Source organism: Lolium perenne, chromosome 3 (assembly GCF_019359855.2).
Source record: "Lolium perenne isolate Kyuss_39 chromosome 3, Kyuss_2.0, whole genome shotgun sequence".
NCBI lineage: Eukaryota > Viridiplantae > Streptophyta > Magnoliopsida > Poales > Poaceae > Lolium > Lolium perenne.
Genome location: NC_067246.2, coordinates 279,100,095 through 279,114,404, shown reverse-complemented (window position 1 = coordinate 279,114,404; position 14,310 = coordinate 279,100,095). Strand labels below are relative to the sequence as shown.

The following is a 14,310-nucleotide window of genomic DNA, read 5'->3' as shown; positions in this document are numbered from 1 at the left end:
GACGTTTCGTCGGGCCCGCCTGGCAGTGACGCAGCGTCGATGTGTCTTCTCCGACAGTACTGGCAGCGAGGCGCCGCTTCGGCAGTCTGCGGCCACGTAAATGGCGATGCCTCGCGTGGCGCGCGGCCGTCGCCTACCTCTGCGCACGTAGTAATGGCGATGCCACGCGTGGCGCGGCCGTCGCCCTGCCTCCGACCTATATATACAGGGGGGCGAGCATCTCATCTCCTCCCCACTAAACCCTAGCCGCCACTGCCGTAGCGCCGCTTCCTCTCAGCCTCCAGCAGATCCACCATGAGCAGCGCCGGACGCGGCCAGGCTGTCGCGCCTCCACCTTCACCTCCCACTCCACCTCCTCCGGCCTCGAGCTCCTCCGAGGAGTTCGACTCCGAAGACAGCACCGACCTCCTCCACCCGGTCAGGGACGCCGCGGCCCTGGCTGAAGCGGAGAAGGAAGCACAGGAGGAGCTGGCGGGCCACGCGGCGTTGGACGCCGAGCTGGAACAGCGCAGACTGGCGGCCGCCGCTGCAGCAGAGGACTCCGACTCGGAGATATCTTGGTCCTCCGATGACCCTGATGCGCCTACGCCGGAGGAGAGGGCGGCGGAGCAGAGGGTTATCGTCGAGTCTTTCGGGGACGCTCAAGGATGACGCCGCCAACGCGAGGCTGGAGCAGGCACTGAGTGAGGATGCGGCGGCGCACCGAGCCATAGCGGCCGCGCGGGAGGCGGCGGAGAAGCAAGCGACGGCAACGACGGTGCCGGCCCGTCAAGAAGCAAGTAGTTTAGGCCTACAGATCTACTTTGTATAGTTTTTATGCATTTTTATGTACTACTTTGAAAGTTTTTAACTATGTTGCAATTCAAAAAATGGGTCGTCCCGGTGGGAGCACACCCAGACGCAAACGGATGCACGGGCAAAATATGTCCACGGGGCAACGCAAACAGACGCTCGCGATCATTTTTGGGCGTCCGAAATGCGTCGCGCCGCTGGAGATGCCCTCAGGGAAAAAAAAGAGAAATGGAAAACTTATGAGCAGTGATATTCTCCTGTTCTATGTACGGACAATCTGCACATTAGCATGAGTCAGCTCTGCTCCGTCATGCAATGCACATTGCGTGCTTCAACTTCCTAGCAGTATAGAGAGGGACAAGGTCATGATCTTATATACCTCATAAAGAAAACAAGGAACGATCTTCAAATTTGGTTTAATAACGCACAACTCGCAAATGAACTGCGGAATACGAATTTCATGAAACTTGAATTATGGAGAAAAATAATGTGTCTTCTTTTGGCTATTCCTGACTAACTTGTATGTAGTTTGACCGAGATTGGAGCACATCAAATACCCGTTCCACATCTTTTTTGCAAGTTTCTTTTTATTTGGCAAACCTCTTCTTTTTCTCGGTTGCAAGCTCCCGGATGGTCTTCAGAGGTGCGTCCCACTCAGAGTTGTCATCAGCTAGATAATACTATTTGTTGTAGGCATTGTCATTGATCTCATAGTTAACACTCAAGCATTGCCTTCCACTAGCATGAAGAATACAGGAGAGCGCATGAGGACGTTGATGTCATTGTGGGAACTAGCAATGTCAAAGAATAAGTGTCAAATTCATAGATCATGTGATGCAACTGCCTCAAGAATAACAGTGCATCCCTCCCCATACCCGCTACACTACCCTGCCATACATATGCGCAAATGCTTGAAAAATGGTCCAGGTTTTGTACCTCAAATTCGGCCACGCAAATGGATGAACAGGTCCTGGGTGTCAATCCCAATTGGTGGGTGCGAGCCGATTGGCGACGCAGGGACTAGTCCTGGTGCTGGCAAGTGCGTGCAATGACGCCGACATGATTTGTGGCCTTCTGCGAGCAGCGACCTAAGCAAACGATGTTGGCAATGGCGAGGGGTGCGGCATGCCGCGGCTTAGCGGTAGGGTTGCGTCGCGAGAGGAAGGTACGAGATGGTGCATGCTGGCTTGTGTGCCACTGTTGGGCGGGCCCTAGGGTAGTAGAAGGGGACACACGCGGACGGCCGTCCGTGTCGACGCATTGCCAATCCAAATTTGAGCCGCAAATAAATCACCTCGAATAGGTTGATCCGTTTACGCCGGACCGTTGGACTAGGGTTTTGCCTTCCGCATGCCCGCACGGAAGACGAACAAATTTGATCCACTTTCATCGGACGAAGATGCCGTAATGATATATGTTTCTTCAACCTTCTATTTTATCTGATATTTCATAAGGATAAACCATAGGGATAGGGTTAAGACACACATGCAGTTGACACCATGTAGGTGAAACATGTTACATGTTCCTAAACCATACTCTTAGACTGCACTGTATGGTCATTAAAATAGATTTACAGGAGTTTTAAAAGTTCCCAGCTGAACGTGCCCCAGCATATATGGTCATCAAAATTTAACACGTCAAACACGTGATTTTACCCCTGTGGGGTTTCGGACCAACGGCCAACTGGACAAATCATCACACAGGGTCAAGAACTCCGAAGCGAGAGAGCGCCCAATCCCATGCTGCTCTCCCAATCTCCAGCCGCTACCCATCCGCAGCTACCCACCACCTCTTCCTCCTCCTCCCGCCGCACGCACCGCTCGGCACCGCCATGCCCGCGCGCCGGCGCCGCACCGGCGGCGGCGGAGTCGCTCCTCCCTCCCGAGCTGCGGGCGGAGTCGCTGCCGCGTCACGTGGCGGTGGTGATGGACGGGAACTCGCGGTGGGCGCGCGCGCGGGGGATGCCGTCCGCGTTCGGGCACGAGGCCGGGCGGCGCGCGCTGGAGGACACGGTGCGGCTCTCCCGCGCCTGGGGCATCCGCGCGCTCACCGCCTTCGCCTTCTCCCACGAGAACTGGAGCCGCCCCAAGGTACACCACTCAACCAGCTGTGTCTGGCCTGGCGGCGCGCGCCTTTGTCGACTCCTCCGGCCTCCACTCTGAGCTTGACTTCGACTGTTCTTGTAATTTGCAGCTGGAGGTTGATTTCCTGATGGGGTTGTTCGAGCGAGTGATCAACGACAGCGTCGCCGAGTTCTTGAGGTAACATCTCAGCCCAACTGCAAATCAATGGCCGCCTCACAGTCACATCTTAGCCGTCTCTATTGCTGTTCCGATAAGATGCACCTCACTTCTTGTCACAAGCGGCTCCTGTAGATTAATTACCACACTCCAGTTCTGACTTCTGAGTGACAAACACCAAGATTCTAGCTGAAGAACACCTCAATTTTTGACTACTAAACAATGCTCCTGCGTCTACAACTGCTGATTTGCAGAGACGGAATTCGCCTACGGGTGATCGGCGACTGCTCGAGGCTGCCGGCGTCGCTGCAGAGGACCGCGAGAGAGGCCGAGGAGGCGACGAGGAACAACTCCCAGCTCGACCTCACGCTAGCGATCAGCTACAGCGGGCGAAGGGACGTGGTGCAAGCCTGCCGGAGCCTCGCCGAGAAGGTGCGCGCCGGGCTGCTCAGGCCGGAGGACATCGACGAGTCGCTGTTTGCCGGCGAGCTCGAGACGAGCCGCGGCAGCGACGAGCTCCTCCCTTGCCCTGACCTGCTCATCCGGACCAGCGGCGAGCTGAGGCTCAGCAACTTCTTGCTCTGGCAGTCGGCATACTCCGAGCTCTTCTTCACCGACACGCTGTGGCCGGACTTCGGGGAGGCTGACTACCTCGAAGCGCTGTGCTCCTTCCAGAGCAGAGACAGGCGGTTTGGCCGACGGAATTTGTAGCATTAGGCCACCAAAAGGTTGATGTTTTTAGAAGCTTGATAGTAGCAGGTAAAGCAGTTCCCATGAAACACCGTATGGTGTATCAAGTCCAATCATTCTGTATTTCATACATGGAACAACAATTTAAGATAGATGATAGCGAGAAAAAAACTCGCTCGCCCCCCCCCCCCCCCCCGACGGGCGAACCCTAGCCGTCGCCAACTCCCAGTCCTCCTCCCCTTCCTCTCCCCGGCCGTCGCCGCCGGCGTGGGCCGCCGGGCGTTGCCCGCGCGGTGCCGGCGGCGGCGGGAGCTGACTCTACCCGCGGCGGGGCTCCTTGGCGGCGCGGTGCTGCTCGGCGCGGCGGTCCGGCGCGGCGGGTGGGAGGAGGGACGGCGGGTTGCGAAGGCGGGCGGGTCTGCTCGGCCCGCATCTGACAGCGGGGCCCAGATGGGCTGGGCGGGCTGCCTGCGTCTACGGCGCGCCGGCGGTGCTCCCTGGCGACGGAGATGGTGTGGCAGCGGTGGATGGGTGGTGGCGGCGCTACGGCCGGCTCGTCGCAGCTTGGCGGCCAGGCTTTACGGCCGCTTTGGGCCGCCGGGCAGTTCGGGCCTGGTGTGCCCTCGCTGCCATGTCCGGTCGGCGACCGCGAAAGCTGTGGAGGTAGTTCCCTCCCGCCCGGTTGTGGTACCGTTACCCCCGTTCCTGCTGCTTGTCGTCTATTCCTCTAGGCCCTGTCCCGGTGACCACAGTGCGACGACGAGGGTGACTACAAGACCGTGGTGGCGTGTGCTGGTTGGTGGCTTGTTTGGTGGAGCACGTCGGGGCGATCAGGGTGGTGGGTTTGGTGGTCAGGAGAAATCCGTGTCGGCATGCCCGACTCTGACGCGGCGACGCCTGAGGGTGCAGCCTTCCTTCCTGAAGGGCGTCGGATGTATCCCTCCCCAATCCCTTCCGCGTACCGGGGGAAACCCTAGGTCTAGTCCGGGCAACAGCGGCATCGTCGTCGTTCCTTTGTTGAAGGTGCTGCTTGGTATGCGGCGTCTCGGCGTGCTAGGAGCGTGGTGGTACTTCTCCGGAGGGCGCAGCGGTTGCGGAGTCATCCCCGTTTTCGTCAATCTGCCGGTGTCGGCATTAGTTTCTTTTTCTTTTCTTTTTCTTTTTCGTTTGGGTTCGGTTGTGCTGCGGCCCCAGCTGTCTCGTTGTATCGGTCGGTTGCTATATTAATATAGCGGGGCGAAAGCCTATTTCGAGGAGGAGATAGATGATAGCTGAATCGTCCAGTATGGAGCTAGTCCCATCTGTTTCCATAATTCTTGTCATGCTTTTAGCACAAATTCAAACAGTAGACATGATAAGAGAACAAAAACCACGATAAGAATTCTCAATAGAGGAAAAGAGAGGGTATTCTCGAAAAGAATTATGAAGAGAGGGAGTACCTTTTAATTAAACTAGATGACACCCCGCGCGTTGCGGCGGGACACTTATGTCCTACTCTAGATTCTACATAAGAACACACCCGAAAAATCCCGAAAGGTATAGTTTTATTAAGGAACATTTCAAAGTAATGCACCAATTTTCATTGTGCAGAAATATTTATACATGACTGAATATTTTAAACAATGATAACCAATCACAAGTTTCGATAATCTAAAACACCCATGTTGAGTGCTTCATATAGAGTGCAAAGAACTGCTAATGGATGGGATCTATTCTCGAGAAAATACATGTGGAACGGGGAAATAAAATGTATGAGTGTGAACTAGGAACATAAAGTAATAGTTTTGTTGCAGTATACATTTTTAAAAGAAAAAGTAGACAAATTATCATTCATCGTGGATGATACTATAAGCCTATAACAACACAGAAAACGAATCAAACTAACAAATAATCACTTGACTTGATGATCTACTTTAATTTCATCAGCTCAAGTGAAACTTCAGTTACTGTGATATGTTTTATTTGAAAGCGCGAAAATTCTCTGGATTTTTATGCATGAATACAATGCATACATCTGTGTTCCTCTATTTTTGTAACCCAAATCCTGGGATGTTATAGTCATTCATCAAGCTGGAGGAGGGGATGACTGTTTTTTTTTTTGCTAAAAATGGTTGTTGATTTTGTAGTGAAAGACTTGGGATTTTATTGTAATAAATTAATACCGCCTTTGACAAGATACAAGGTGCTAAATTCAGCTTACAAGATCAAAAAGACACCGGCACGAGCTACCAAAGAAGCTACGAATGGAGACGCGAACAATAGGCATGACCATTACGAGGACTACGGATAATCGGAGAAGTAGCTGGACAACAAAAATGTCGGGTTGGAGCTCACCCAAGATAACGAACACGTTCCCAACCAACAGAACTCCCCGTTGCAAGCAACGCCACTAGAATTTTGAGAAATACAAAATAAACAAATTTCTAACAAAAAGATATATTATTTTAGTACTATTGTATTACCATTTACTGTCACAAATTTGTCTTTTTTTTTATTTCCTAAAATACATCATATTTTTAACGGGATTTTTTGCATACACTCATACTATACATATCTATCTATCTATTTAGACACAGAAGTGTGAGGTTTTAAAAAAATTAAAAATCTGAAATTGAAGGGACCCATATGTCAAAGACACCTTTTGTCTTCTCTCCTGATGATTCGGCGATTTCCTTCCGCTAAGAAAAAGAAGATTCGGCGATTCCCAAGTCCCAACCCTAGCCCCCCCCGATTTGCTCTCTGCCGATCCCGTGTCGCCTCCACGATCTAGCATCCCACGCTTCTAGCCCTCCATAACAAGATGAAGAGGGCGATAGCCTTACCGAAGCGGAAGGTGGCCCTCAACCCGGATAGGAAGCGGAAGGTGGCCCTCAACCCGGATGGGAAGCGGAAGTTGCAGTGGCTCGCGGCGAGGTTCCGACCGAAGCAGCGGAAGGAGGCCAAGGTGGTGTATGTTTGTGCTTGACTGCTCTAGTGCTCCCGTTATTTATTTTTTTATCCACTTCATAAATGAATCTTACCGAGCGATGCCTGCTAGGTATACATGACTGACAAGGAAACTCACATGCTTGCTGTTGTTAACATGGACTGGGATCATATTAAGGTTTTGTGCCAATTCGAATTCCTTTCATCTTGAAGTTTGCCTCAACAACTTTATCCATGTTCCTATAGTTTGTGTTGCTCATAGAAACTTCTCTTTGGCAATGATATTGTTGCTTTGTTTTGCCCTTCCAACAGGCGGTGGACTTGTATATGGTCATGACATCTGGTATCCCGGAAGGTGGCCGAGTTCTGTCAGTCTCGATATATCCAACAGAATTTGGACTCAAGTGCATGCGCGTTGAGGAAGCTATAGGCCCTTCTGCTCTTATTGGTGCTGATTGTGAAGAAGATGGTGACTTTGAGGCCGAGAACAACAAGCTCCGTACTTCTCTAAACAGACGTAGGTTAGCAACAAAGCATAGAGATACTTTTGCTGATTATCATCTTGTTTACTTTTCTGTCTGTCTGGGACTTAAAGAGAAGAGTTTGAATGCTTTTTTTAACAGTAAGTCCATAATATTCTCTTGCTGATGAAAATATTCAGATCCTCTCTGTAGTTGCAACTACGGTGGCTTCTCATTCACATGTTCGGGATTGTGTGCATATGTCCATGGCCTTGTCTATCCATCTTTCATATTTACCATATGAAAATGTTACTACCTACCAAAGGTCTGTTGCTCTACCCTCTGATGATTATGTCGATCTTGCTGCAGGTTCTACTATGCAGTTGTGTTGTGTGATTCCAGGGCAACTGCACTTCGCCTATACACGACTTTTGATGGTACAGAGTTCTTGAAAACAGCAAATGTGTTCGATTTGCGGTTTATTCCCGGCTCTATGGACTTCAACTATCCTGCTCTTGATGTAGCTACAGAGGTATATTACTTGAACAGATAGTGTTTGCATCTGTATTTTTTTCTTGGACAAGGGAAGGGTCCTGAAGACCCAAAAAACTACATTAAAACTGCTCGGTGCGATTACAAATTACACACAGCACCTAAAAAAGCACATCAGCTCTCTAGCTTTACAAAAAGGACCCTACAACAAATCAGTAAATCATGATTTGGTCCTTCTCCACCGAGATTTCGTTGAAGCTTTAGAACACAGACAGCTCCACCTTTGCCTGGGATATCACCCCTTGAGAGAGAGCAGGCGGTGGACGCCGCGTTGAAGCCGAAGAGCCTACATCCTGGACTGCAAGCCTGAAGGTTGAGAATAGCTGCCTTTTCGGCTAGAAGAGCCAGCGGCAATATGGCGATGATTGTCATAGCACTACTGGGTATGCTCTCCTAAACGCATGTGCAGCTTCACTTTCGTCCCGTGAGGCTTCAGATATGGGCGAGCCTGCCCCCTTTAGCGACCATGACAACAGAAAAGGGCCAAACCACCCCAGATCTAAGCTCCACCGACCTCATTGAACTGGCCAAGGGGCTATGGAGAGGAGAGACGAGGGAGCTCGTTTTTTTTCGTATATTGGTTTGTGGACATATTATAAATTGTGAACACTTGTCAGCATCAAAGTTTCTCTTCTTCAGTAGTGGTTGATTATATTATGTTTCTTCTGAAACGCTTTTCAAATATATACTTCCATGTAGGCAGAACTTGCCCCTTTCAGTCATGCTAAAGGAAGTCTTTTGTGTCCGCAACTTGTTTGACTTAATGCAGGCACCTCCGAATTACAAGGAACCTGATTTTGGGACTCAACTTACCAAAGTTGAGCCCATCTGGGATAATGATGCTAAGGTCAGCTCTATTTTAATCAAATTATTTTCAGCTCTATCATTTTAAGTACTCCCTCCGTCCAAAAATAAGTGACTCAAGTATGTATCTAGATTTATTTTTAGTTGTACATACATCTGTATCTAGAAAAAATTGAGTTTATTTCTACCGTAAAACTGAAAACAAAATTTTCTCTTTAAATTTATAAATGTCAAGGGAGGAAAACCCAGTGTCAACTGTCAAGATAGGCATTCAGCAGTAGTGAAATAATAAAGGAGGAAATACAGTTTCATTGTAGACTCTTGTATTTTTTTTCGTATCTTCTTTTGCACAGCTGTGAATTGTACACTTGCTACGGAATCACATGACTTGATAATGGTGGCATGCATGTTTCTACTCTTTTGTCTCATGAATTTTTTCCAATATGTTGGTCATCGTTTCTTGTCCTTCCTTGTATTGTGTTTATCCTTTTTGACGTCTTGTCTTTTTCCTGTTGCAGTTAGATAAACTTATTAAATATATAGCGAGGTATGAGGGCGAATCAGATGAATGGTTTTGTACAACAGGAGTCAGCAGAAACAAGCATAGAAGGTGCGCACCTGTGGAGGAACCGAATGATGGGGAAACGTGGTACCAAGATTCTGCTGTCAACTCTCTTGTGAGGCGTTCTAAAAGCAAGCTAGAGTGAAAGGTTCATTCCTTTGCGTTACTTTGGGGACTCTGGTGCGATAATAGTTATCTTTTTGTATTTCTAATTATCTTTGAGTACTGGAGTTGTATCCTGTGACTTGTACCACTGTTTTCATATATGCCGTGGTGCATCCGCATGTTTCATGTATCCATGCATCCGAAGTGCTTAATCCTCCGATCTAAATCATGAATGTCCGCTCACCCAGTCACCCTTAAGACATCCCACCCAACACACCCCCGACTGCCCCCGCGTCGTCCCGCTCGGGCGACTCGGGTGGCGAAACCCTAGCCGCCGGGCTCGGCCGCCCCTCCTCCGCCTCCCCTCCCCTCTGCCGCCGCTGGAGCGCTCCGACGGGCAAAGCTCGTGCGGCTGTGGGCGGTGGCGGGGAGATCGTCTCGCGTCGCGGCGCGGGGGTAGGCGCTAGGCGCGGCGTCTTCTGGTCCTCGGCGGCGGGAGCTGCTAGGCTGGTTGGGGTCGGCGCGGCCGGATCTAGCGCGGACGCCGGGGCGGCGGCCCCGGAAGGCGGTCTTGCGGCGCTCCCTAGCGCGCGCAACGAGCTCGCGGCGGCGGGGCGGGCCGCTGCGCGGTTGTTGGGGGCGGCTGCGGGAGGCCACGGTGGTGCGGCAGCGGACGTGCTGCTGCGTGCGGCGGCGGGTGGCGGCGTGCCGGTGTTGCCCAGGGCGGGCCATTTCTGGGCCTTGGCGGGCCCAGACGGGGATGCGATGTTGCCCGTGATGGGTGGAGGTGGTGGAGGTGCCCGGTGCTGGCATGCTCTCTGCCAGAGTTGGGGATGCCGGGGCGGCGGCCCCGGGTGCGCGTCTTCGTCTCGCCATCTGCGGCGTCTGGACTGCGCGTGGGTGGTTGGTGGCTGGGCGGTGCCTCGACGCAGTGGTTGTGTGGAGGTCCATGGAGCTGGTGGGTGCCTCGGCGCGGCGGTCGCGTGGTGGTGGCCCCAGTTTTGTGGCGTCCCGACGGTTGTGCCACCTGCATGCCATGGTTGAGGTGTGCCATGGTGCATGGACGGCGGCGCGGCGGCGCCACTTCTCTAGTGGTCGGGGTGCTGGCTGGCACCCCGAGGCGAGCGACGAGTCGACTTGAGGTGTCTGCTCTGCTGCTGCGCATGGAGGCCGGAGCGGCGGCTCCGGCACGTGGAGGTTTTTGCTGCTCTGCCCTGGCCGTGCGGGCGGCAGGGCACGACTGCGTGAAGCGCCGTCACAGGGTTGGCTTCGTGTGGTGGCGGCGGGCTGAAATGCAGGCATGTCTCTTTCTTCGCCTTCGTGGACAGGCTTCAACGACTTGGGTTTGGGTGAACTCCGCGCGAAAGCACCACATCCACTTCGGTTGGTGTCGGCATCCTCGGACATCGCTCCCCTCGTTGGAGGTATTGTCGAGGAGCTCCTTCACCTCCCCTGTCGTGCGAAGTCTCAGGCTCTCGGGGTGAAAACCTGAGCTTTGGCTTTCGCTAGAGCGGGCATCGACGGCGCCGTTGCATGGCAGCTGCTTCGTCGGCTAGGTGGATGCGCGGTCTCGGGACCGGTGTGGATGTCGGAGCGGCGGCTCCAGTGCTATGGGTCTTTGAGTGTCGTCTCTTCATGCTTGGGATGAAGCATCGTCGGCTCGTAGCATGCGCGGCCTCGGGGCAGGTGTGTTGTGTTTGGGCTGTCCCTTTCCGGTTCTCGCTAGTGTGCGCGGTCTCGGGACCGGTGTGGATGTCGGAGCGGCAGCTCCGGGAGCTTCTGTTTTGAGTGGTGCCACTTCTTGCTACGGCGGGAGTGTTGTCGGCTCGTGTGGTGTGCGGCCTCGGGGTCGGTGTGTGGTGTTTGGGTTGTATGGTTTTCGGCCAGTTTCCCTTATAAACTGGCCAAATTTCCCTCTTCTTAATGAATAGGCAGTGTTCCTGCCGGTTGCTTAAAAAAAAAAAAGACATCCCACCCACGTCTTTAATTAAAGGGGCCTCCAAATTTTTTTTTTTTTTTTTTTTTGACAAGGAGCCCACTGATTCCACTAAACCGCTGGCCACAGCAACACGTACATCATCCGGTACACCTTCAGGCTATAGCAGCCTTACCATGCTTTGGTTAGAACCAAAAGTAGCTAACAAGTGAGCAACACTATTGCACAGAGATAAAATGTAGACGTATGAATGCACGCATGTCACGGAACATGACTCCTTCAGGTGCTAGATCATAATCTGTACTTTCCAACGGTATTGGAGCATCGGTGAAGATGCTTTAAAACTGTTCATAGTGGGAGTAACTTAGGTAGTAACATTACATATTTCAATGTGTTTTGGTGACATAGCATAGCAATAAATAAACAAAGAGAGGGAGGTGTAACTAGCTATGTTACCATAACATCACACACCCCAAGATAAAATGAGTCTACATACTAATAAATGACACTTTGCATGATACCATCTCTAAGTTACTTTCCACTATGAAGATAGTAACATGGACTAGTAATTTATACTTATATGACACCACCTTAATTTAATTCCCACTATGAGCAGCTTAACGCTTCGAAGCATGCCAATGCCTCGGCCTGTAACGCACTGGCCAGATTGTTTATTCGCCCTGCACCCGATCCTCTGGCTTCCCCGTTGCAGTCTCGGACAATGAAGCCACATCCACCCAAGCCTGACTCTGCATGGAAGCTCCGTCGACATTAATTTTCAGGAGATCATCACCACTTGGTTTTTGCTAGCGATAGGGGGAGTCAACACGACACTCCTTTTCTCTGTCTTACTTTTAGTGATTCGCTGACCCATTATCTAGTCTGCCTCGTCACCTCGTCGGCAGACAATCTTTTACCTTCTTTATTTTTCTTCTTGTTTGAGTAAATTATAGAAAACTACCATAATTTGAGCTAGGTAATAAATTAATACTCCTTCCGATCCATATTAACAAACTTCACTTTATCTAAATAAATTAAAATAAAGACGCTCTCGCCCAGTTCCATTTCATTCATACTGAACGAAACTACAAAGTCAGGTTTTGCTAGTCCAAACTCACATCTCTCCCAAGAGACCATCTCTTACGACTCAAAGAAAGCCACTTCACACGTAAAACGTCCAGGTTTTAACAGGCAGCCAGAAGAAGAGAGAAGTCCAATCTACCCCTCTAAACTTGTCTCAAAGTTCAGCTTACAACTCTCAACTTTATTTTGGTTCAACTTTCAACACTGAATTCTAAAAACGGTTCAAAATCACCCCTTGCATTGTATTAAGATGGTTTTTCGTGTAGCATGTATGTTGTATGTTGATAAGTTGGCACAGTATATAGGAAGAAAACCCGCTAACTGGCGAGAAAAACCGGTTCAAAACATGTCAAAAAAGGGTAGAAGGTCCAATTCCGAACGATTTATATAATTTAGGGTTGAAGATTGAACCAAAGTAAAGTTAAGGGTTGTAATCTGAACTTTGAGACGAGTTTAGGGGGGTAAATTGACTTCTCTCCCAAAAGAAACTGATACTAACTACCCAACACAAAATGAGTTTGCTCTTTTTCATAATGCTTATTTGCACTTCTTTTTTCTCATGATGTTTTGCTTCCTATTTCTTTTCTCCCATAGCCTCACTCTGATTTCTTCACGCGCCTTCGGAATCCCGAATCCGACCATCTTCATCACAATCTTCATCTTCTTTAGTACCAGCTGATCCCGGACACCTCTAAAGTCTTCTTCTCCAGCTCCTCGCACCAGCTTCCAATCTTCGGCCTCCATCTTTTCTTGCACAGCGGCATCCATCTCTAGGGAAGTCTGGCCGTCCTCTTCCAAATCACCGTAAAACCAGTCCACGTTAGACGTCCAAAATGTAATTCGTTTCTCATCTTCTACAGATTCCAAATGACATCAGGTGAAATAGTATTCAATGCACCATTATTTTCATTGCTAATCCAAAGTCTAGCAACCTGCTCATAATTGCCTCCCATATCTCTTTTAACCAAACTAGAAATATAAGATCAAACATCTCTGGCCACATCACATTCAAAGAATAATGATACATGCTCACAAAATAGAATCTGACATCATGTACCCTCTATCTTTTGGCTAAATTGTCCCTAGTAAGAATTTTATTATGTGAAATTAACAAAAGAAAAAAACTGGACCCTAGGGGGTATATTTAGCTTCCAAATAGCGGGAATAAAAACATGTTTTACTCCCCTAAAATTCACCACTGCATATAAGAATAGTGAGGAGTAAACTCTTGTAGAATTTAGTTTCCAAACCATTTGGTCAGGTGCATCCGTCAGTTGCAGCTGCTGGACGATTGCTTTTAGTTCTTCCCACTGCAGGAATAACTTCTCATCAAAACATCTCCTAAAGGATAACCTCAACTCTTCCCCATCCCAAATTTCATTAATGCTTTTCGTCTGCTCATTACAAAGTTCCCAGAAGTGTATAGCCAGGCTAGTGCTCCCGAACCATTGGTCCTCCCAAAACTTAATATTTTTACCATTACCAACCAACCACTGGTAGCCAAACTTCGCAGCTATGAATGCCCACAAAACCCTGGTGGCTTGCAAGAACACATGGTCATTCGTGCATGTTTTCATGGAAGTATTATTTCTAGTTTTATATTGTATCACAACAAGAGATTAGTAGGATGTTTATCTGCGGTGTTTCTATCGCACCCAAGGTGTCACAGGTCTTAGGTGAATTGACTGCAAGGATTGAAATGGACAATGGTGAATATAAGTAAATGAGCTTTGAGTATTGAAAGTGCAATAAAGTAAAGTGAGTAACAGTAAACAACTATTAGAAACTAAAATGAGCTTCTGCAGATGAAAGAGTAGGCGCGGGGAGATTCAGCTCATGGTGATGGTGAATGTGCCTGGTGGAATAAATGTGATAACTGAATAATATTCTTCCTATTTATATTTGAGTAGGCAAGCAACCCAAAAAAGAAAAAGACTCCTCTTTGTAGATTTCATCTTTCTCCATTGATCCTTATGCATGTTACCAAAGACATGGTCAGCGCATCTATTAAGGTGATTAAACCAGATCAAAATTTTAAGCTTGGTGGTTCATTGTGATTCCTCGAGTATTGCTAGATCATCTTTGATATCGACCGTGTCACTTGAGGATCGACGATTCACTAGCAAACAAGTTCATGTCTATGAGTTCTTGAGATCATGT

General features: G+C 49.5%; 2 protein-coding genes across 2 annotated transcripts; both read left to right on the top strand.

Annotated features, from left to right (window-relative positions):
* The first annotated feature begins 2,471 nt into the window (after positions 1 to 2,471).
* LOC127344385 (uncharacterized) lies at positions 2,472 to 3,874 on the top strand. The gene is made up of 3 exons (XM_051370648.2): positions 2,472 to 2,882; positions 2,986 to 3,053; positions 3,287 to 3,874. The coding sequence occupies exons 1-3, from the start codon at positions 2,532 to 2,534 to the stop codon at positions 3,741 to 3,743; spliced, it is 876 nt and encodes a 291-aa protein (XP_051226608.1). The 5' UTR covers positions 2,472 to 2,531; the 3' UTR covers positions 3,744 to 3,874.
* A 502-nt stretch (positions 3,875 to 4,376) lies between these two features.
* On the top strand, positions 4,377 to 9,269 carry LOC127344386 (pre-rRNA-processing protein esf1-like). Its single transcript, XM_051370649.2, has 6 exons — positions 4,377 to 6,666; positions 6,760 to 6,825; positions 6,960 to 7,168; positions 7,478 to 7,640; positions 8,430 to 8,507; positions 8,983 to 9,269. Exons 1-6 carry the CDS (start codon positions 6,523 to 6,525, stop codon positions 9,169 to 9,171), a joined length of 849 nt encoding a protein of 282 aa, XP_051226609.1. The 5' UTR covers positions 4,377 to 6,522; the 3' UTR covers positions 9,172 to 9,269.
* Positions 9,270 to 14,310: the final 5,041 nt, after the last annotated feature.

What these genes read in the sequence shown, in the direction of transcription:
- LOC127344385 (XM_051370648.2), top strand. Translation starts at nt 2,532, where the DNA reads ATGCTGCTCTCCCAATCTCCAGCCGCTACCCATCCGCAGCTACCCACC. An exon ending in AGAACTGGAGCCGCCCCAAG is followed by an intron (nt 2,883 to 2,985) that starts GTACACCACTCA and finishes TGTAATTTGCAG; the next exon opens with CTGGAGGTTGATTTCCTGAT. An exon ending in AGCGTCGCCGAGTTCTTGAG is followed by an intron (nt 3,054 to 3,286) that starts GTAACATCTCAG and finishes GCTGATTTGCAG; the next exon opens with AGACGGAATTCGCCTACGGG.
- LOC127344386 (XM_051370649.2), top strand. Translation starts at nt 6,523, where the DNA reads ATGAAGAGGGCGATAGCCTTACCGAAGCGGAAGGTGGCCCTCAACCCG. An exon ending in ACTTCTCTAAACAGACGTAG is followed by an intron (nt 7,169 to 7,477) that starts GTTAGCAACAAA and finishes ATCTTGCTGCAG; the next exon opens with GTTCTACTATGCAGTTGTGT. An exon ending in CTCTTGATGTAGCTACAGAG is followed by an intron (nt 7,641 to 8,429) that starts GTATATTACTTG and finishes GACTTAATGCAG; the next exon opens with GCACCTCCGAATTACAAGGA.